Raw genomic sequence first — 23,224 nt, 5'->3', positions numbered from 1 at the left:
TGGCCTGATCTCAGCTCACTGCAAGCTCCGCCTCCCAGGTTCACACCATTCTCCTGCCTCAGCCTCCCAAGTAGCTGGGACTACAGGCGCCCGCCACCATGCTTGGCTAATTTTTTTTGTATTTTTAGTAGAGACAGGGTTTCACCATGTTGGCCAGGATGGTCTTGATCTCCTGAGCTTGTGATCCACCCACCTCGGCCTCCCAAAGTGCTGGGATTACAGGCGTGAGCCACCCCACCCGACCACCTTTAGGGTTTTTACGTGGGCATGATTGACTGAATCTTTGGCCATTGGTGATAGAACTCAATCTCCAATCCTCCCCGCAGGTCGGAGGCGGTCGAAGAGTGTGTGTGTTTTTGTGTGAGATAGGCCCACCCTCTCTCTAATAACATGGTTGCTCCCTCTGGCAACCAGCCCCATTCTGAAGCTATCTAGAGGCTTTCAGCCACCAGTCATCTCAGGAACCTATGAAAAGATACTCTTATCTCTCTGGAGATACTGGGGGTCCCAGAACTCTTGGGTTGGGAACTCAGGAATGTTGACCAAAGAGTATAAAGTTTGGGCCAGGTACGGTGGCTCACGCCTGTCATCCCAGCATTTTGGGAGGCCGAGGTGGGTGGATTACATGAGGCTAGGAGTTTGAGACCAGCCTGGCCAACATGATGAAACACCGTCTCTACTAAAAATACAAAAATTAGCGAGGCTTGGTGGTACATATCTGTAATCTCAACTACTTGGGAGGCTGAGGCAGGATAATCGCTTGAACCTGGGAGGCAGAGGTTGCAGTGAGCTGAGATTGCGCCGCTGCACTCCAGCCTGGGCAACTGGGTGACAGAGAGAGACTCCTTTTAAAAAAAAAAAAGAAACGAAACAAAGATTATAAAGTTTCAGTTAAGAGAAAGAAGCTATAGTGATCTACTGCTCAGAATGGTGACTATAAGAAATAATACATTGCATATTTCAGAATTGCTAAAAGAGTAGGTTTTAAATGTTTTCATCCGGCCGGGCGCGGTGGCTCACGCCTGTAATCCCAGCACTTTGGGAGGCCGAGGCGGGCGGATCACGAGGTCAGGAGATTGAGACCATCCTGGCTAACACGGTGAAACCCCGTCTCTACTAAAAATACAAAAAAAATTAGCCGGGTGCGGTAGCGGGCGCCTGTAGTCCCAGCTACTCGGGAGGCTGAGGCAGGAGAATGGCGTGAACCCGGGAGGCGGAGCTTGCAGTGAGCCAAGATAGCGCCACTGCAGTCCGGCCTGGGCGACAGAGCAAGACTCCGTCTCAAAAAAAAAAAAAAAGTGTTTTCATCCAAAAAAATATGTTAGCTGATGGATTTGTTCATTAGTGTGAATTAATCATTCCACATTGTAAATAGATATCAAAACAGTGCACTGTAGCCCATAAATATATACAATTATTTGTCAATTAAATTTTTTTAAAAATCTGTGAGCAGTGTCTCCTGCCTGTAATCCCAGCACTTCGGGAGGCCAAGGTGGGAGGAATGCTTGAGCTCAGGGACTCAAGACCAGCCTGGACAACATGGCAAAAACCCGTCTCTACTAAAAATACAAAAAGTAGCTGGGCGTGGTGGTGCACATCAGGAATCCCAGCTACTCGGGAGGCTGAAGCACGAGAATTGCTTGAACCTGGGAGACAGAGGCTGCAGTGAGCCAAGATCGTGCCACTGCACTCCAGCCTGGGCAACAGAGTAAGATTGTCTCAAACAAACAAAAAAACCGCCAAAAATCAGCTGGGTATGGTAGTGCACCTGTAGCCTGTAGTCCCTCTGACAGTTTTGTCTTTTCTGGAATTTCATAGAAATGAAATCATTATGGTATGTGGTCTTTGTGGTCTTTTTCCACATAGCTAATACTTTTGAGGTTCCTCCAGATCGTGCCTGCGTCAGAACTACTCACCTTTTTGTTGGTGAGTAGTGCTCCATTGCATGAGTATATTGCAATTGTTTATCTACTGTCCTGTTGATGGACATTTTGATTTTTTTTTTGTTTCTGGCTTTTATGAATAAAGCTGCTATGAGCATTCATGTATAAGTCTTGGTGTGGGCATATGTTTTAATTTCTCTTGGCTAATATCTAGCAGTGGGATTGCTGTATGGTAAATGTATATTTAAACATTTATAGGAAACTGAGGGCACGAAGACTTTCAGTAATACTGGTTGAATGAATGGTGCCCAGAAACTTGTGTTTTTTGAGACAGGGTCTCTGTTGCCCAGGCTGGAGTGCACAGGCATGATCATTGCTCACTGTAACCTTGAACTCATGGGCTCAAGCAATCCTCCTGCCTTCTGCTCCCAGTAGTTGGGAGTACAGACACGCACCACCATGCCCAGCTAATTTTTTCATTTTTAATTTTTTGTAGAGATTGGGGTCTCCTTATGTTGCACAGGCTGGTCTTGAATTCCTGGCCTCAAAAAATCCCCCCACTGCCTCGGCCTCCCAAAGTGTTAGGATTACAGGTGTGAGCCATGGTGCCGGGCCATGTGCAGTTTTTTTTTTTTTTTGGATTTTTTTTGAGATGGAGTCTTGCTCTGTTGCCCAGGCTGGAGTGCAATGGTGAGATCTTGGCTCACTGCAACCTCTGCCTCCTGGGTTCAAGCAATTCTCCTGCCTTAGCCTCCTGAGTAGCTGGGATTACAGGCACCTGAGACCATGCCCGGCTAATTTTTGTATTTTTAGTAGAGATGGGGTTTTGCCAAGTTGGTCAGGCTGCTCTTGAACTCCTGACCTCAGGTGATCCCCCACATCTGCCTCCCAAAGTGCTGAGATTACAGGCATGAGCCACTGCGCCTGGCCTGGGCCATGTGCATTTCTAACAAGCTTCCCAGGTACAGCCAGGTGTCTGTGCTAGGTGATCTGGACTTCGAGGTCCTTCACCTCTGAAGGACTGCCTTTCTTCCTCCTTCTGTCTGTGGAGTTCCAGGTTTTACTCCCAAATCTCAGCCTCAGAGGAGACCCAGCATCCAGATCCTGAGAGGTTGATCCCACCATACAGGAACCCCGGTCTTGCTCAGGAGTGAGTCAGCCCACATGCACCCTCATTAGCTTAGCATCATGAGGGTTGGTAATTATGGTAAATACATGATTGTAACCTTGCTGTTCTGCTTCCTGCATCTTCTGACTTTATATGAGCCTGAGGTCTGCCCCTTGCACTTCTTGTGATAATGCAAGGAGGAAGTATTCAGTTGTTCATTCATACACACTTATTGAGTCTTTTCTGTGCTAGGCAATGTCTAGGTGTTGAAGAAACACTGTGAAAGGGACAAAATCTCTGTTTTCAAGGTACTGGGGAAAGAACAACCTATGTATAAACAAATAAGATAATCTCAGGGAGTATTAGGTTCCATGAAAAAAATACAACAGGGTAATGGATAATGGAACTTTATTTTTATTTTTGAGAGGGAGTCTCATTCTGTCTGGAGTGCAGAGGGGCAATCTCGGCTCACTGCAACCTCCGCCTCCTGGGTTCAAGTGATTCTCCTGCCTCAGCTTCCCCAGTAGCTGGGACTACAGGTGTGCACTACCACACCTGGCTAATTTTTGTAGTTTTAGTAGAGATGGGGTTTCACTATGTTGGCCAGGCTGGTCTCAAACTCCTGACTTCAGTGATCTGCCCACCTCAGCCTCTTGAAGTGCTGGGATTACAGGCATGAGCCACCGTGCCCAGCTCATAATGGAACCATAGATAGGCACAAGTCCTCTCTGAGTGGAACATTTGAAGCCAGAGGGAGTCAGCTATATGAATATCCAGAGCTATTCTGTAGCTCTGGATTGGACACAAGAGGCTATTGAGCACTGGAATTGTGGCTAGTTTGTACTGAGATGTGCAGTAAATGTAAAATATACCCGAATTTCAAAAACTTACTATAAAAAACTTAATATATTGTATTAGTAATTTTTTCTTTTGACTACATTGTTGAGATGATCATCTTTTGAACATATTGGATTAAATATATTAAAATGAAGTTCATTTTCTTCTTTTTCGTTTTAAAAAAATGTACCAACTAGTAAATGTGAATTGCCTATGTGGCTGGCATTGTATTTCTATTGGTCTGGGGAGAAGGGTCCTAGGTAGAGAGAACGGCAAATATACAGTTCCTGGGGCAGAAACTGAAGGATGCTGAGGCAGAGTCGGCTGGGGAAAAAGTGGCTGAAATGGGAAGGGACCTGATCCAGTGGGACCTTGGTGGCAGCTCTGTAAGGAGGTGGGTTTTAACTGAAGTACGGTGGAGACGCCGTTTTAAGCAGGGAAGGGCAGGGTCTGAATTAACAGGCCCCTGTGGCTGCGAAGTGGGGAATGGACTGTGGGTGAGTGGGCCAGACAGACGGCCAATTGCACCTTTCGCTTGGATGGAAGGCAGGGTGGTTGTAGGTGGGAAGAATCCTGGGTTCCCATGCTGTCTGAACCAGAGTCATTTGTGGCCCTGCCCTCCCCTGGGACTCAGTTTCCCCACCTATAAAATAGGCCCCAGTGTCTGCGAACCCTGGAGGGGCCCGCAGCCCTGCAGGAGCGGCCGCCGGCGCCAGGGGGCGCCTCCTCGATAACTCGGCGCTCGGCTGGCCAGGCATCGGCGCGTCGGCTGCTCGATTGGTCGGGTCGGGGCCGTCCTGAGCGCAGCGGGCCTGCGCCATTGAGGAGCCGCGGGGAGGAAGCGCCGCGCAGCGCCGGGCTGGGGCTGGCGGCCCGGACACCGACAGGTAGGGGCCGAGCGGCGCCGCGCCGGGCGGGGCCAGAGCCGGGAACTGCAGGGGTGGCGCGGACCTGCGGGCCGCCGCTAGGGCTCCGCCTAGACCTGGGAGCCCGGGCCCACCGTGGGGAGAGCGATGCTGGGAGCCTGGGGGCCCCGTCGTCCGGCCTCGGTCTGAGCCCCTCGGGGTAACCGTGGGCGTCTGCTCCCCTGAGGGCCCCAAGCCCGCCACCTCCGGGGACCCCTGCGTCCAAGTCCCCGCGAGCACCCCAAGCACAGGCTCGGGCTGGCTGAACCTCTGGGAACCCCGACGTCCGTGTCCTGGGGAGCCCGAGCCCCCGCTGGACCCTGGCACACTTTCCGGGGTCCCAGCAGCCTGGCGCCCTGGAATTGGGGGGTGTCAGTCCGCGCCTGTCCGCCTGAGCCTTGGTCTCAATGCAAGACTCCAGTGTGCGAGCCCCCCACATTACGCCCAAGAGTGGGGTGTCAGTTCTCTAGAATGCCTTAGCCACCTCCCTTAATCAGCCACCCGAGGTCACACTCTCGGGTGGAGACATCAGGCCTAAAACCTCTCTTTACCTTTTGCCCTCCAGGGTCACGCCCTGGCCCAGCCACTCCTCCTAGGTGTGGGATCCCGGCGCCGTTCCCTCTAGGTTTTACCTGGGTGGCGGCGTCTCTGTCCCCTGGAGGGGGCTGAGGGTTCCGAGAGCTGGGGGCGGGAGGGTTGTGGGAGCGTCTCCTTCCGGGTAGTGCCGTTCCTGTGGGGCCACCGGTCGGACAGCCGTCCCCGCCCTGGTTTTGGAGCTCCCTGGCACCGGCAGCGTTCAGCCCTGGCCGCCTCGGGGAGGGACGCCCAGGTCCGGTTGCCAGTCCTTCCTATTCCCGGTCTGGCCGCTCCTCAGGGGAGGGGCCTGGCTCAAGGTCATGCCCGGCTGTCTGCCCGCCCGTGGGCTCAGCACTGATCCCTACTGTCACCCGCCCCACTGGGTAGCGGAGCCCAGGTGGGGGTTAGTGCCAGGCAGCTGCCTAGAAGTCCCGATGGACCGGAGTGTAAACACTTTGGGACTCTGGCCAGTCTGGCGGCCCTTGCTGACACTGAATTCCTTAAGGGAATCCTTGAAGTGGCCTCAAGCACGGTCTAGATGCTTAGCAGAGCAAATAATGGGTGCTTTCTGGTTTGGGCCTCAATTTTACTGACCAGGGTGCCTTACAATGCTAATCACTCATGCTTTTAAAATCTGTGCTTTGCATTCTTTTCCGTTTAGGGCAAGTAGGGTAGGGCCTGAACTTGTTTACAAACTGACAGTTGTTTCCCTTGATTTGGAGATAATTGGTAGTTGGCACTCAGAGAGAGTTGGCATTTAGGGCCGAAATTAGTGGCAATAACTACAAAAATAAAGAGTACTCTGACCTTGGCTTCTTGCTCAAGTTTGTTTGGAGTCCCCATAGTAAGATTAGTCAGTTTCACATTTGGTTTTCACGGATTTACTCCTTTAAAGTTACAATAGTGGCCGGGCACGGTGGCTCACGCCTGTAATCCCAGCACTTTGGGAGGCCAAAGTGGGCAGATCTTAAGGTCAGGAGTTCAGACCAGCCTGGCCAACATAATGAAACCCTGTCTCTACCAAAAATACAAAAATTAGCCGGGGATGGTGGCAGGTGCCTGTAATCCCAGCTACTCAAGAGGCTGAGGTAGGAAAATCGCTTGAACCCAGGAGATGGCGGTTGCAGTGAGCCGAGATCCCGTCACTGCATTCCAGCCTGGGCGACGAAGCAACACTCTGTCTCCGGAAAAAAAAAGTTACAATAGAGAAATGTTTCTTCTATTCAGACTGTTGAGCATTTATTTTTTAAAAAATTGTTCTTATAACATCTTCTTTAAACAAATGTAGCTAATAATTAATTTTATGTAACTCTACCCTTAAAAAATATCTTTATATTCCATTTGCAGAAAAAAAATCTTTGGAAAGAAATTGGGCAAATATTTTACCAAATGCTGTTTTTTTCTTTTTACTGTCACTGTTGACCAATAAAAGTTAATCTTCTCTGGAAGTACAAGATATTGTTGACAAACAAATGCCAGTTTTTCCAGGAGATGGAATTCATTCTTCTGGAGGCCTTGTGCTTCAGGTAGTTGTTGGATGGCAGCCTCTCAATTGGGATGGGTGTATCTTCTGGCACTAAGATGAATCACTAGAGGTGGGGCAGCGTGCTTGGAAAGGATCCTGAAAGTAGGCTGGTTCCAGTGGGATGCGTGCCATGTCAAGTCTGTAGTGCCTGGCAGGGTGGCTGATGACTGACATGGTGGATCAGAGCAAGATTTGAGGCTCACAGTTTCCACTGGGATCTTCTAGTTGAGCAATCTGAGAACCCAGTTAAACTTTTGTGTCTCAATTTCCCTCATGTTGACTTTTCATAATACTAAACTTAATCTTTTTTTTTGGTAATACTGGTAAACACCTGTTATTATAACAGTCAGTAGTACCTACAAAATCTAAATACCGTAGCTGGAGCCAGAGGATTTCTGGAGTTTGGGGTTTGTAATAATCAACTAAGATTGTTCATTGTATCAGCGTCATCTGGTGCCCAGGTACCAGTAATGCAGTTCCAGGACATTTAAGAGCAGTGATAAAGCACTGCCATCTCTCTCCCATGTATATTATTTTATAAGTGATCTTCATGAACAAATTTGAGACATTTAATTTGGGCGGCCTAAATGAGGATCATTAAAGAATGTGAATTCTCCCCCACCCCCGACTTTATTCAGGTTTCTTTCATGAGTTTCTTTTTCTTTTTTTTTTTGAGATGGAGTCTCACTCTGTCACCCAGGCTGGAGTGCGGTGGTGTGATCTTGGCTCGCTGCAACCTCTGCCTCCCGGGTTCAAGGGATTCTCCTGCCTCAGCCTCCCAAGTAGCTGGGATTACAGGTGCCTGCCACCATGCCTGGCTAAGTTTTGTATTTTTGGTAGAGACAGGGTTTCACCATGTTGGCCAGGCTGGTTTTGGGCTCCTGACCTCAGGTGATCCACCTGCCTCGGCCTCCCATAGTGCTGGGATTTCAGGCGTGAGCCACCACCCCTGGCCTCTTTCATGAATTTCATTCAGACAATCTCTTAGGGCATTTTCTGTCTTAATCTAGGATAAGGTTTCTTAACGTTGGCTCTGTTGACATTTGGGTTAGATAATTCATTGCTGTGGGAGCTGTCTTGTGCATTGTAAGTTTAGCAGCTTCCATGGTCTTTATTCACAAGATGCCAGTAGCAGCCCCTAAGTCATGATCAAAAATGCCTCCAGACATTACTAAATTATGCCCATATGAGAGCCTCTGATCAGGGCAGTCTAATCCCAAGGTAAATCACCATAAGCAAGCAGTGGACAGTTACACTGAAAAGATAGACAGCTTTGAATTGTAGGTAATTTTTGGTAAATTTAAGAGTGACTATTCCCTGAAGCAGCATCAGAATGTAGATGTTTTGGTTTGGCCCTCCAGCTATTGATGGGGACATCTTACAGAGCTTCTTGCCTCATCTTTTAAAACATCTGCGGCTGGGCACAGTGGCTCTTGCCTGTAATCCCAGCACTTTGGGAGGCTGAGGCGGGTAGATCACCTGAGGTCAGGAGTTTGGGACAGGCTGGTCAACATGGTGAAACCCCATCTCTACTAAAAATACAAAAAATCAGCTGGATGTGGTGGTGGGCAGCTGTCATCCCAGCTACTCAGGAGGCTGAGCCAGGAGAATCGCTTGAACCCGGGAGGCAGCGATTGCAGTGAGCCAAGGTCGTGCCACTGCACTCCAACCTGGGTGACAAGAGCGAAACTGTCTGAAAACAAAAACAAAAGGAAAGGAAAGGAAGAGAGTGGCTTTGCACATCTGTGCTTTGCATTTGTCTACCTTCCAGCAGGTAGAGGAGGAAATTGGCTTAGAAAATCATCCCGTTTTTATGTCGATTTTCATTATTTTCCTTTCATAGATTTCTCTGTGACCATGAAAGAGAGAAATAAAGAATGATGCATGATTTCTAAACGCATTTTCCTGAGGATATAGTCATGTTGGAAGGCCTTGTAGCCTGGGTTCTCAATACCTATTTGGGGAAATATGTCAATAACCTGAACACTGACCAGCTCTCAGTTGCACTTCTCAAAGGTGAGTATTTCTCTGGGTGAGATACAGCTTTATAGGTGGCATTTCTATTTTTGTATGTTTTTTTGTTGTCCTGAGAATCATAAAACCTAATGCCCAGATGGCTTTGTACTAAATGTATGTAAAAAGGTCCCATATCACCCTGGTGATTATTCCAGAGTAACTTAAGTTTATAGCTGTATTGTTGTAGATTTTAAGGAACTGTTAAATATTAAAAGACAAAAACAAAATAAGCTATACTACTGGTGACTGTGCTTAGTCCCAGTTAAGTTTTAGCTTCATGAAGCTTTATGGAGGCAGCCACAATGTACCGACAGTGGCATTGACTTTGGCTTCAAATCTTGTTTTGTCATTTATGTGAACAATAGCTCATACTGAAATTCCGAGCCTCAGTTTCTTTAGACAGAGATAATATACCTCCAGAGGGTTGCTATAAGGATCAACTGGAATAACATTTAAAGCCCTTAGCCTGCTGGCATATAGTAGGCACTCAATAAAAGTTTTAAAATTGATTACTGTGAGGTGTTCAACAGAATTTCTGAGGTTTTGACTTGCTTAATAGTAAAGTACCTGAAGCTTGAGACATTTTACCCTTTATAGGCCTAGTCTTGGTAAATGCAGTCCCTGATTTGGCATGGGAATTCGATAACTGCATTTTCACCCTTTCCTTGTTTTAATTTAAATTCTCTTTGCTCAACTCAAAATGGAGCTTTTTAACATATGTAGGGAAGAGAAGAAAGTCAGTTTGCAAGTATGTAAAATCACAGGAAATGGGAAGGAGACTTCAAATACAGTGAAACCTCACCTTCGTGGATGTGAGTTTTGGTAAGTGGACCAGAACTGGTTAGAGAGAACAGTGACACAGCTGTTTGCATAGTCTGAGAATAGAGTACCAGTGGTTCACATGTTCCATTAAATGTGTTGCTTTCCAGCCAGGCGCGGTGGCTCACGCCTGTAAGCCCAGTACTTTGGGAAGCCAAGGCAGGTGGATCACGAGGTCAGGAGTTTGAGACCAGCTTGGCCAACGTGGTGAAACCTGTCTCTACTAAAAATACAAAAATTAGCTGGGCGTGGTGGCGGGTGCCTGTAATCCCACTACTCGGGAGGCTGAGGCAGGAGAATCGCTTGAAACCAGAAGGCGGAGGTTGCAGTGAGCCGAGATCACACCACTGCACTCCAGCCTGGACAGCAAGAGTGAAACTCCATCGCAAAAAAAAAAAAAAAAAAAAAAAAAAAGTGATGCTTTTCATGTTTTTCTGACCAAATGATTGTGGCAGCAATAGGCCATGGGCAGAGCTGTCATGGTCATGCCTCCCCACTCTCTTCCTTTCCTTTCCTGTTCTCCTGGTTTTCCTCTTGTCCTGAAATGGGAGCTAAGTGGAAAGTGAGAGTGAGCAGTCTGTCAGGGAAGAGGATGCGTTCAGAGTGCAATAGTAGTGTCAAGTTCACCTCTCCGGTCTCTTACTGAAGTTCTCAGACCCACTGTGAAGCTAACTACATTGTATGAGGTATAGGTAACAGGGCCTAGAAAGAAAGCCGCAGACCGCGACCCTGCTAATCAAAGAGCTGGTTCTGTTGGGAATGATGTGGCAACGGCATTTGCCAAAGAAATGAGTAAATAGAAATGGATGATATCTGATGTGTTACAGAGCCGTACTAACATTTCTCAGCAGTTTTAGAATATATCTTGTAACAACTGTGTTTATCTGGTACCTTAAACTGCTTTTCTGCCCTTATTTCCTTTCTAAAAACATTATTCTTTATGGCTTTTAATGAACCTGTGGAACTTGAAGAATGCTTCTCCGCAGGATAGAAAAATGCTTTTTCTTTCATAACTGGTGTTAGTATGGTACCCAATGCTTATGGATCCAAAGCACATCACAGAGCATGGCCAGAACAATCTTGGGAGCGTGGAAGTATACTGAGGGGATGGCTTTGTAAAGAAGTTGGTGCTGCATGTTCATCTCTGACACAGTTAAGCAGTGTTTGGGGATAGAGAGCGTACTAGATCGGAATGAGAATGTTCTTTCTTTTTTTTTTGAGACAGGGTTTCTTTCTGTCGCCCAGGCTGGAGTACAGTGGTGTGATTTCACCTCACTGCCACCTTGACCTTCTGGGCTCAAGCAGTCCTCCTGCCTCAGCCTCCCAAGTAGCTGGGACCACAGGCATGCACCACCATGCCCGGCTAATTTTTGTATTTTTTTGGTAGAGATGGGGTTTCGCCATGTTGCTCAGGCAGCTCTTGAACTCCTGAGCTCAAGTGATCCTCCCACCTGGGCCTCCCAAAGTGCCGGGATTACAGGCATGATCCGCTGCACCCGGCCGAGAATGTCATTTCAATCCATCTACTGATATTTACTGTTCTAGATGCTTTGGGAGATACAAAGAGGACTGAAATAGTGGTCAAGGGTATTGATTTTTTTAGCTAAGCTATGTGTTTGAATCCCAGTTCTTCTATTTACCAGTAACCTGGGTAGGTTACTCAGTTTCTTCATGCTTCACTCTCCCTTTTTGTAAATTGGAGATAATTATCTCGTAAGGTTCTGAGGACTAAGAAATTAATGTGGGTCAGAGAGCTTAGAGCTGTTCTTGGCATATTGTAAGCTCTCAGTCAATTTTAGTTATCATCATCCATCCTCATGATCATAAGTGTATGATTGGATTGGCTGATGGATTGGACTTCAAAGAGATTGTATGTGTGTGTGTGTGTGTGTGTGTATGTGTGTGTGTATATATGTGTATATATGTGTGTGTATATATATGTGTGTGTGTATGTGTATATATATAGATTGTATCCACATATGAAAAGTTACAAAATGCAAAGTAACATGAGTCGTTTAAGAATGGAGATAGCACTTAAAGACAAATAAATAAAATACAAAGTAACATGGGAGGATTACCTGAAGCCAGGAGTTCAAGACTAGCCTGGGCAATATGGTGAGATCCCTTTTCTACAAAAAAAAAAAAAAAAAAATTAGCTGGGTATGGTGGTGCATACCTGTGGTCCCAGCTACTTGGGAGGCTGAGGTGGGAGGATCACTTGAGCTGGAGAGGTTGAGGTTGCATTGAGTTGTGTTCCCTCCACTGTACTCTAGCCTGGGCGACAGAGCAAGACCCTTTCCCCCCAAAAATTTTCACTTGTTCAGTCATTCAAAAACATTTATTGAAGTCGGGTGTGGTGGCTCACACCTGTAATCCTAGCACATGGGGAGGCCAAGGCCAGAGGATCACCTGAGGCCAGAAGTTCAAGATTAGCCTGGGCAACATGGTGAGATCCCTTCTCTAAAAAAAAAAAAAAAAAAAAAAAAAAATTAGCTGGGTGTTGTGGTGCACGGCTGTGGTTCCAGCTACTTGGGAGGCTCAAGTGGGAGGATTGCTTGAGCCCAGGAGGTCGAGGCTGCATTGAGCCATTGAGCTATGTTCTTGCCACTGCACTCCAGCCTGGGCAACAGAGCAAGACCCTGTTTCAAAAAAAAAAAAAAGTCATTGTTCAGTCATTCAAAAACATTTATTGGGGCTGTGCATGGTGGCTCATGCCTGTAATTCCAGCACTTTGGGAGGCTAAGGTGGGCAGATCACTTGAAGCCAGGAGTTCGAGACCAGCCTGGGCAACATGGTGAAACCCCGTCTCTACTAAAAATATAAAAGTTAGCGGGGGTGGTGGCATGTGCCTATAGTCCCAGCTACTTGGGAGGCTGAGGCATGAGAATCACTTGCAGTGTGCTGTGGAGGCTGCAGTGAGCTGCAGTGTCGCCACTGTACTCCAGCCTGGGCGACAGTGGGACCCTGTCTCAAAAAAAAAAAAAAAAAAAAAAGAAAAAAAAAATCTCCCCCCCAAAAAAATATATATAATAATCCCAAAAAAATCCCCCCAAAAATATATATATATTTGCAATCTCCCAAAATGCATACATACATATATATACAGGCATAGTGGCACATGCCTGTAGTCCTGGCCACTGAGGAGGCTGAGGCAGGAAGATCCCTTGGTCCTAAGAGTTTGAGGCTGCAGTGAGCTATGATTGTGCCACTGCACTGCAACCTTGGCAACAGAGTGAGACCGTATCTCTAAAAAATAGTAATAATAATACAATTACAAAAACATTTTTAAAGCAAATTGCTTGTTCTCTAAGCCTTTCTTTTTTTCCACCTCAAAAATTGAGAAACTAATATTATTTATTTATATCGTTGTGAGGATTAAATGAGATAATGTGTATGAAGTGCTTGGACACAGTAAGACCACACTAAATGGTAGCTGCTATTCTTTTTTTTTTTTTTTTTTGAGAGAAAATCTCACTCTGTCACCCAGGCTAGAGTGCAGTAGTAGGATTATAGCTCACTGCAGCCTTGAACTTTTGGGCTCAAGCGATCCTCCTGCCTCAGCCTCCAGAGTAGCTGGGACTACAGGTGCATGCCACCATACCTGGGTAATTTTTTATTTTTTGTAGAGACAGGGTTTCACTATGTTGCCTAGGCTGGTCTGAAACTCTGGGCTCAAGTGATCCTCCTGCTTGGCCTCCTAAAGTGCTGGGATTATGGGTGTGAGCCACCGCCCCCGTCTTCTTATTCCACCTCTATAGTCCCTGATCTCAGAGGACTGTTAACCTGTTTGGGAGACAAATTATACAGTAATACAAGGCAGTATAGATTAAATGGTTATTCTGGAAATACAGGCATCATGTGATGGGGTGTGAAGGAAGAGAGCTGTCCATTCTGCCTGTAGGACTCTGGGAAGGTTATGGAGGTAGCTTTTGAGTGGATCTTTTTCTTTTTCTTTTTCTTTTTTTTGTTTTTGGAGACAGGGTCTTGCTCTATCGCCCCAGGAGTGCAGTGGCACCATCACGGTTCACTGCACCCTCAACCTCTCTGGGCTCAAGTGATCTTTCCATCTCAGTCTCCTGAGTAGCTGGAACTACAGGCATGTACCACCATAGGTCCGGCTATTTGTCTTATTTTTTGTAGAGATGGGGTTTTACCATGTTGCCAAGGCTGGTCTTGAACTCTTGGGCTCAAGAAGTCCTCCTGCCTTGGCCTCCCAAAGTGCTGGGATTATAGGCGTGAGCCACTGCGCCCAGCCTTGAGTGGATTTTAGCAGGATTTCCACAGGTGGCACTGGGCAGGTCCCCACATTCCAGGTGGAATGCACCCTGTGAGCAGAGGCTGAAAACTTGCAAGGCGTTTTTGAAATGGTTTGGGGCCAGAAGGTAGAGGCTGCCAGTGCCATGTCAAGGAATCTGAACTTCAGCCTGGGGGCATATCGTATATTTGTAACCCAAAACTTCCATTTCCCCTCCTTTTTGTTTTTATAAGCTCTGAACCTTAGGTTGACTCTTAAAATAACCTGGAGCAGAGGGAAGAGAGTTCAGTAGCCATTAGAAATTACTAAGAAATGACCAACCTCTAAATTACTCCCAGGTTAGTCAGTAGATTTCTTGCTAGCCTGAGATGAAGAGTTTTTGGATGAGACATCCGTAAGTCTGTAATGTCTGCCTGGAGTGAGTGACCCGCATTATCATTTATAAAGCACTCAGTACTTTGGGGTCTCCCTGGAGTGAGTGACCTGCATTATCATTTATAAAGCACTCAGTACTTTGGGGTCTGCCTGGAGTGAGTGACCCGCATTATCATTTATAAAGCACTCAGTACTTTGGGTGTGTTTCTGCTTGGCTCTTTGGAGGGACCTTTCCCTGCAGGGCCAGTCGTGGGTGCATATTTGAGTGGGTGGGGACTAGGAAACCTTCAGTCTTAAACTATGGCCGTGTTGTTTTGCCGGATTCCTTTGCTTTTGGCTTGGTGTAGGCTGTTGTTTCTCATTTTTTCCTTTACATTCTCTGTCTCCTTTCTAGATCTTCTCCTTTGCCCTCTTATGCTTCAGCTTTAATTTTTTGTGGTGTGAGTAGCCTGCAATTCCCTTTACTTTCCCAAGGTTGTACAGCTGCCAGGGAAGCCCAGAGCTCACCTGCCTTTGTGACAGATTTGGGTATTGGAAAATAAGGTGGTTCAGGCTGGGTGCGGTGGCTCACGCCTGTAATTCTAGCACTTTGGGAGGCCAAGGTGGGTGGATCACTTGAGGTCAGGAGTTCAAGACCAGCCTGATCAATATGGTGAAACCCTGTCTCTACTAAAAATACAAAAATTAGCCGGGCGTGGTGGCGGGCGCCTATAGTCCCAGCTACTTGGGAGGCTGAGACAGGAGAATCGCTTGAACCCAGGAGGCGGAGTTTGCAGTGAGCCGAGATGGCGCCACTGCACTCCAGCCTGGGCGACAAAAGCGAGACTCCATCTCAAAAAAAAAATTAAAAAAAAAAAAAGAATAAGGTGGTTCGAAGTGTAAATCATGCTCTTCAAAAGAAGAAACTATTTAATTGCCCCTTTAAGCCTGTTTCAACTAAGGAAAACATTTCATGATTTTTTTTCCCCTTATGTTTATTTTCTCCCCAAATGTGGAAATGGGGTTGTTTCGCTGGGGTTATAAACTTTTTCTTTCCGTTAGTCTTAAGGTATAGTGTTGGGGCGGGGTGAGGGGTGAAGCATGGCCCATGTGGACAAATGTTCCTGCAAAAATCAAAAAATAAATTGATTGTGTTTGTTCAGATCTGCCAAGTTGCTAGATTTGAATTTTTTCTCCTTTTTTTTTCCTTTTTCTTTTTAGAGACAGGGTCTAGCTCTGTCACCAAGGCTGGAGTGCAGTTGTGTGATTATAGCTCACTGCAGCCTTGACCTCCTGGGCTCAAGTGATCCTCCTGCCTCAGCCTCCCCTGTAGCTGGAACTACAGGTGCGTGCTACCATGCCTGGCGAATTTTTAAAAGTTTATTGTAGAGTTGGGGTCTTGCTCTATTGCCCGGGCTGGTCTTGAACTCCTGGGCTCAAGCGATTTCCCAGCCTCAGCCTCCCAAAGTGCTGGGATTACAGGTGTGAGCTGCCGCACCTGGCCTGAATTCTCCTTTAGAAGCCAGTGACCCACAAGTCCTGAACAGTCGTTTAAAGGGAAACATAATCACGTTTTCTGCATTATTTTGTACTTGGAGTAAACGGCTCTCTTGCATTTCTTACTAATTAATGGTTGTTGTCTGTACTCCGTGTTCTTGAAAATGTATATCTCAGACAGATTTAGGTTGCTCAAAAATTGCCTTGTGTCACGCAAACGATTTTGTAAAAACAATGGCAGTGATTTAAGGATGGGGACTCTGCCTTCTCTTTTTACATTTCCAGTGGCCATCACAGTGCCTCCCACAGAGCAGAGCTCTATATGTGTGAGGGTGAATGGCTTGCATAGCCGGGACAGTGATGGATCTAGCTGCCTTCTTGTCTATTCACTTTTGGGTTTAAGTCATAAAAGCTGGGTCTGAAAAGAATTTTCAGCGGCGATCTTGTTCGTTCCTTTGCTTTCTGATCGGTTATTACACTTGTAAGTAGAGATGCTAAGGAGTTCCCCAGAAGAGAAGAGTATAATTCCTTTTGAAGACCAGTTTCATTTAATTAGATCATAGACTTTTGAATACTGTTTGCACTATACTCATTTTGGGGAGGGGTTGGGGGTGGAAGAAACTTGTTAGAAACTGCAAATTTCTGTGCTTCAATCCCAGAGATTCAGAGGTAGTTGGTCTGCGGGTGGGGCCCAGGAGCCTGCATGTCATCCTAGGTGAGTCAGATTTTGATGTTCGTCTGGTAAATATTAGCCTAAGAAAGGGGTCAGCAAAGAGACCAGCTGGCCAGATCTGGCCTGCAGACTAAGAATGGGTTTTTGCATTTTTAAAGGTTGATAAAAATAAATAAAAGGAGAATATGCAACAGACATCACATAAATCCTAAAATATTTATTATCTGGCTTGTTATGGAAAATGTAACTCTTGGTCTGAACTCTTCATCAGCGCCTAAGCTTCAGCTCTCATGTACATGTTAGAGCGGACAGCCTGGAAGTTCGTTTAGATGAAGCGTATAGGTTGGTGGTAGCACTACACATGATAAGCCTGTTCTAGATGTAAAATTTTCCCTTTAACCTACACGTGATATAGCCTGTTCTAGATGTAAAACTTTAACCTACACGTGATGTAGCCCGTTCTAGATGTAAAACTTTCCTTTAACCTTCACATGATGTAGCCTGTTCTATATGTAAAACTTTCCCTTTAACCTTCAATGCTTTACATACAGTAGGTGGCCTACTGTATTTGTTAAATGGATATTTCATGATGCTGTTTTTATTTTTAGGTGCTGTTGAATTAGAAAACTTGCCATTAAAGAAAGATGCCTTGAAAGAATTGGAATTACCATTTGAAGTCAAAGCTGGTATGTGGAACTAAAGGAGGGGGAAGAAATTTGAGTCTTAAATTGTTTGAGAGGTGAAAACTGAGAGCCCTGGAGTTTGTATCAATTTGACCAGTTAGAGGAAGGATATAGCAAATGTTAAGAGTTTAGGCCAGTCGTAAAGTGTGGTCTTTGGGCCACTCGTATCAGGATGACTTTGTGATGGTGGTGGGGAGGTCAGGTGATCCCCAGACCGAACTGAATCAGAATCTCTGATGGAATGTCATTAAACCTACAGTGTTTAATAAGCACTCCAGGTGATTCTTATGTTTACTCAAGTGTGAGAACCTCTGTTCTACATTCAAGGTTTCCTTTTCTTTTTTTTTTTTTTTTTTGAGACGGAGTCTCGCTCTGTCGCCCAGGCTGGAGTGCAGTGGCGCAATCTCGGCTTACTGCAAGCTCCGCCTCCTGGGTTCATGCCATTCTCCTGCCTCAGCCTCCCGAGTAGCTGGAACTACAGGCGCCCGCCACCACACCTGGCTAATTTTTTTTTGTATTTTTAGTAGAGACGGGGTTTCACCGTGGTCTCAATCTCCTGACCTCGTGATCCGCCCACCTCGGCCTTCCAAAGTGCTGGGATTACAGGTGTGAGCCACCGTGCCCGGCCCTAAGCCTAAGGTTTCCTTTTCTTTCCCCTTTCCGTTTTTCTTTTTCTTTCTTTTTTTTTTTTTTTTTTGAGATGGAGTCTCGCTCTGTCGCCGAGGCTGGAGTGCCGTGGTGCAATCTTGGCTCACTGCAACCTCTGCCTCTCAGGTTCAAGCAATTCTTCTGCCTCAGCCTCCAGAGTAGCAGGGACTACAGGTGTGCACCACCACGCCTGGCTAATTTTTTTGTATTTTTAGTAGAGATGAGGTTTCACCTTGTTGGCCAGGCTGGTCTTGAACTCCTGACCTCAGGTGACTCAGCCACCACGCCTGGCCTCCTTTTATTTATTTATTTATGACAGAGTCTTGCTTTGTCACCCAGGCTGGAGTGCAGGGATGCTGTCATAGCTCACTACAGCTTTGAACTCTCAGGCTAAAGAGATCCTCCTGCCTCAGCTTCCCCAACTGTTAGTTGAAATAGTTGAATACAGCTGCGTGCCACCAAGCTTGGCTAAATTTCTGAATTTATTACTGGATTACACAGTTGGTCGTTTGACGTTGTCATTAAAAATACCATTGTTGGACTGGGCTTGGTGGCTTTCACCTGGAATCCCAGCACTTTGGGAGGCTGAGGCAGGAGGATCACTTGAGGCCAGGAGTTCAAGACCAGCCTGGGCAACATAGCTTGACTCTTATAAATTGAATGTAAAGAAAGCTTGTATTCTAGGAGGCTTGGCTAGAAATGGAAGAACTTAGGAAATAAATATCACAATTCTACCAAGCCGTTTGGCTTTCTCGTCAGCCCAGGTTCTCATGAAGAATCAGAATTATTTATTGAGAGAAGGCCAGTGCCATGTTACCTGTGTTTCAGTTTGTGGCGGGTATGTTCAAGATTGGATATATCATAGGTCTGATGACTCCAACTAGTGCTTATCAACCAGACAGTGAATAATGAACAAGAAATGAGTTTAGTGTCCATGGGCTTGTGTGGGACCCGGAGAAGAAAGACAGTCTGAGGAAGTGTAAGATGTACTCCAGTTGGAAAAGGAGATAGTTTCTAGAGGAGGGATGTTACTGTTGATGTGGTAAAGTCTTCACAAACTTTTTCCAGCTTATATAAGTCATTATACCTTGTTCTTATAGATGTCAGCCTCCTAACACTTGTTTCACATGTGCAAGAGCCTGCTACCTGTTGTTTTAAATAAAAAAAAAAAGTAGTAACAGCAATCCATGCTCCTTAAACAAAATTATAAAAATACTGAAAAATGGAAAGAATTAAAAATGTGTACAGACAGTGAACAAGACTTTCCTTCTCCTTCCAGGTTTCATTGGGAAAGTAACCCTTCAGATTCCCTTTTATCGCCCCCATGTGGACCCTTGGGTGATCTCCATCTCCAGCCTTCACTTAATTGGAGCCCCGGAAAAAATACAGGATTTCAATGATGAAAAGGAGAAACTGTTGGAAAGGGAACGTAAGAAAGCACTACTTCAAGCCCTGGAGGAGAAATGGAAGGCAAGGCAGAGATCTTTTGGACCTTAAGAGCAGTTGTGGTGACACGTGTAAGATGAGCAAGAACAGTAGATTGAGCTAACGCTGACTCTTGCCTTTGTAGAATGACCGCCAGCAGAAAGGGGAGTCCTATTGGTATTCAGTTACCGCCTCCGTAGTTACGAGGATTGTGGAGAATATTGAAGTAAGTCCTGCTGACTTTTATAAAAGTATCAACGTGAAGGGATTTCTCAGGTTTAAATGTGTTTCTCCTCTTAGTTTCTCATTTCTCTTGGGCTCAGCTGATCTAGGGTGTAGATGGGGCTGGCTGCTCAGGTATGTCCTCTTGTAGGCTGTGCCAAGGGGAAAACCTGACAAGCAAGTCCTAGGCTCTGAGGCAGACAGGGTTTTCTTGCTTCAGCTGGAATGAGGAGGAGTTTTCACATCTCTTCCATTTCACTACCTGCACTTTCTTTTTGAATGTTGGAATCCCACTTGCTAAAGGATTTATCGCCTAAGAATCCAGGTTACTTGAGCCTTGATGACTGTATGGTTTCAGGGCAAATCACTTTACCTCTCTGGTCTCAGTTTCTTCATCTGTAAAATGAGAGAGGTTGGATGCCTGGTCTCTAGTTGATTACGTAGTGAGTTGTGAAATTGCGAACAGCTCACTAAGATACCTAACCTCTTGCTGGTGAATCTGGTGGCAATTTGATGAGTTACAGGACTGGGGCTGTTGGCCTTACCCATGTTTTTTTACTTCAGTTATAATTTTGTTTCATCCTCAAAAACTTGATCAGGGTCCCACTAATTTTCATGAATGTTATAAGAGTTTGTCCATACTTACTACCTCTAGAATTTTCTTGCAGTGCCAATGTGACACAGGCCAAATGTGTTCAATGTATGTCATGTTCCCAAAAATTACAGTCTGAGGTTTTTGGTTTCGTAACTTTCCTATCTTTGACAAACAAATATATAAAATATTAGTCATTATTTTTATTTTATCTTAGTTTAAATAATTTTATTGAGATATAGTTCTTATACCAGAAAGTTCGGCCTTTTAAAGTGTACAATTTAGGGTTTTTTAGTATATTTACAAGGTTGTGCATTGGCCACCACTAAATAATTCCAGAACATTTTTATCATCCCAACTGGTAGTCACTGCCAAAGCTGGGCTTGGTGGCATGTACCTGTAATCCCAGCTACTTGGGAGGCTGGGGCAAGAGGATGACTTGAGCCCAGGAGTTGGGCTGCAAGGCTGTAGTGAGCTATAATAGTGCCCCTGCACCCCAGTCTGGGCAACAGACCAAGACCCTGTATCTTAAAAAAAAATAATAATTTAAAAAAGTAGTCATTGCCAGTTCCCCTCTGCCTTTGGCCACTGTCAATCACTAATCTACTTTCTTTCTAGATTTGCCTATTCTAAACACTTCATCTAAATGGAATCATATATAGCCTGGCCATTTTCACTTGACATAATGTTTTCAAGGGTCATCTGTGTAGTAGCGTGTGTCAGCACTTTGTTCCTTTTTATGACTGAATCATATATTCCATTGTATGGATTGTCAAAGATTAAACAAAGCCGGACCTCAGAGCAATAAAAACAGATTTTACTCTGTAACTACTGACAGTAGAGGAAAGAGCTGAGCTCCAGGCTGACTTGTGCGGAGGTAGCTGGGCCTTTTAAAGGGAGCTTTAGGGTGCAGGGAGGTGGAGTGAGTGGGTACTCAAGTGAAAAATTACAAGGCGTTGGTCTCTGTGAATGTCATTAGGCTAGCCGTGTCTGCTGGCAGTGATCAAAGTTAGGATTCTATCCTCCCTCAGACTGGGAGATTGAGCCTTACCCTTCCTGATGATTACATTTCAAAGGAATGGCTTTCAGGTCCTTAAGAAAGACACTCCTGAGCTGTAGGAGATACAGGTCGAGTATCCCAAATCTGAAAATCTGAAATCCTCCAAAGTCTGAAGGTTTTTGGGTGCCCACATGATACTCAAAGGAAATGCTCATTGGAGCATTTTGGAGTTTGGATTTTTGGATTTGGGATACTCAGCCAGTTAAGTATAATGCATATATTTCAAAATCCCCCCAAAAATGAAATCTGAAACACTTCTTGTCCCAAACCTTTCAGGTAAGGGATACGTGACCTGTGTATATACATCTCTCAAAGAAATGTCTCAATTGAATTGCTCTGCAAACCTGGAAACCCTTTTCAGTAAATGTGCTATAAGAAAGGGAGGTCGGGGCCTATGTCAGGTGTTGGCTGGAATAAAGGGTACGTTCTTTTGATAGTCCTGAGCTTTACCAGGCAAGAACTCAATAGGGGACTGTGTTGTCCCCAGGGACATGGCCTCGGGCTGCCAGAAGCCATATTAAAGTTTGGTCCAGTCTCTTTTGAATGGAATGTTCTTGCTGAGAGTCCTTGCGTTTCTCAGGACATAAGACATTTTGTTTATTCATTCATGAGTTGCTGGACGTTTGGGTTGGTTCTCCTTTTTGCTATTATGAATAATATTGCTGTAAACATTTGTGTATAGGATTTTGAGTGAACATGTTTTCAGTTGTCTCAAATAGATATCTCGGAGTAGAATTGCCAAATTATGGGGTAACTCTGTTTACTTTTTGAGGAACTACCAAACTGTTCTCCAGAGAGGCTGTACTATTTTACGATATCACCAGCAATGTGTGAGCATTTTGTTTCTCCATATCCTCATCAACATTTATTATTGATTATGGGGCTGGGCATGGTGGCTCACGCCTGTAATCCCAGCACTGTGGGAGGCCAAGGCAGGCGGATCTCTTGGTCAGGAGTTTGAGACCAGCCTGGTGAAACCCTGTCTCTGCTAAAAATAGAAAATTAGCTAGACATGGTGGCATATGCCTGTCGTCCCACCTACTTGGTGGGGAGGCTGAGGCAGGAGAATCGCTTGAACCCGGGAGGCAGAGGTTGCAGTGAGCCAAGATCACACCATTGCATTCCAGCTTGGGCGACAAAGCGAGACAACATCTCAAAAAAAAAAAAAAAAAACAAAGCCTGCAGAAATGGTGAGATAGCATTCTCTCTAATACCATTCAGGACAGAAAGAAAAAAATTTAAAAAAAGCAAAAAAAAACAAAAAAAGCTAACATTTATTATTGATTGTGTACTAGTGCGTGTGAAATGATGATCTTGCTATGATTTCGATTTGCATTTTCTTAATGGCGAAGGATACCGAATATTTTTCCATATATTTACTGGCCACTTGTGTATCTTTTTTTTGGAGAAATGTCGGTTTGAATCCTTTGCCACAATTTTTTTTTTTTTTTTTTTTTGAGGCGGAGTCTCTCTCTGTTGCTCAGGCTGGAGTGTGGTGGCGTGATCTCGGCTCACTGCAACCTCCGCCTCCCGGATTCAAGCGATTCTCCTGCCTCAGCCTCACGAGTAGCTGGGATTACAGGTCTGTGCTATCATGCCTGGCTAATTTTTGTATTTTTTTTTTTTTTTTTGAGACAGTCTTGCTCTGTTGCCCAGGCTGGAGTGCAGTGGCGTGATCCTGGCTCGCTGCAAGCTCTGCCTCCCGGGTTCATGCCATTCTCCTCAGCCTCCCGAGTAGCTGGGACTACAGGCGCCTGCCACCATGCCCGGCTAATTTTTTGTGTTTTTAGTAGAGACGGGGTTTCACCATGTTGGCCAGTCTGTCTCAAACTCCTGACCTCAGGTGATCCGACTGCCTCAGCCTCCCAAAGTGCTGGGATTACAGGCGTGATCCACCGTGCCTGGCCATCCTTTGCCTATTTTACAAGTCAGTTTATCTTTTTATTGTTGAGTTATAAGAGCTCTCTATATATTCTGAATACCAGATTCTTATCAGATTTGCAAATACTTTCTCCCATTCTGTGGATTGTCTTTTTACTTTCTGTTATTATTATTATTATTGTTATTATTAAGACATAATCTCACTCTGTTGCCTAGGCTGGAGTGCAGTGGCGCCATCATACCTTACTGCAGCCTCCATCTCGTG

At 45.5% G+C, this 23,224-nt stretch overlaps 1 protein-coding gene across 8 annotated transcripts in view; it reads left to right on the top strand.

Moving 5' to 3' along the window:
- Positions 1-4,621: 4,621 nt before the first annotated feature.
- VPS13D (vacuolar protein sorting 13 homolog D) overlaps positions 4,622-23,224 on the top strand; it is a 294,776-nt gene continuing 276,173 nt past the window's right edge. For all 8 annotated transcript variants that reach the window (XM_055261411.2, XM_055261410.2, XM_055261409.2 and 5 more), the window contains exons 1-5: positions 4,622-4,715; positions 8,678-8,850; positions 17,057-17,134; positions 19,059-19,249; positions 19,350-19,430. In XM_055261411.2, coding sequence (XP_055117386.1) covers positions 8,754-8,850; positions 17,057-17,134; positions 19,059-19,249; positions 19,350-19,430 — 447 coding nt within the window. In that variant the 5' untranslated portion in view covers positions 4,622-4,715; positions 8,678-8,753. The remainder of the gene's footprint in view (positions 4,716-8,677; positions 8,851-17,056; positions 17,135-19,058; positions 19,250-19,349; positions 19,431-23,224) is intronic.

The sequence above is a fragment of the Symphalangus syndactylus genome, chromosome 22 (assembly GCF_028878055.3).
Source record: "Symphalangus syndactylus isolate Jambi chromosome 22, NHGRI_mSymSyn1-v2.1_pri, whole genome shotgun sequence".
Taxonomy (NCBI): Eukaryota; Metazoa; Chordata; class Mammalia; order Primates; family Hylobatidae; genus Symphalangus; species Symphalangus syndactylus.
The sequence above is the reverse complement of the archived record's forward strand: the minus strand, read 5'-3'. Positions and strand labels throughout refer to the sequence as shown.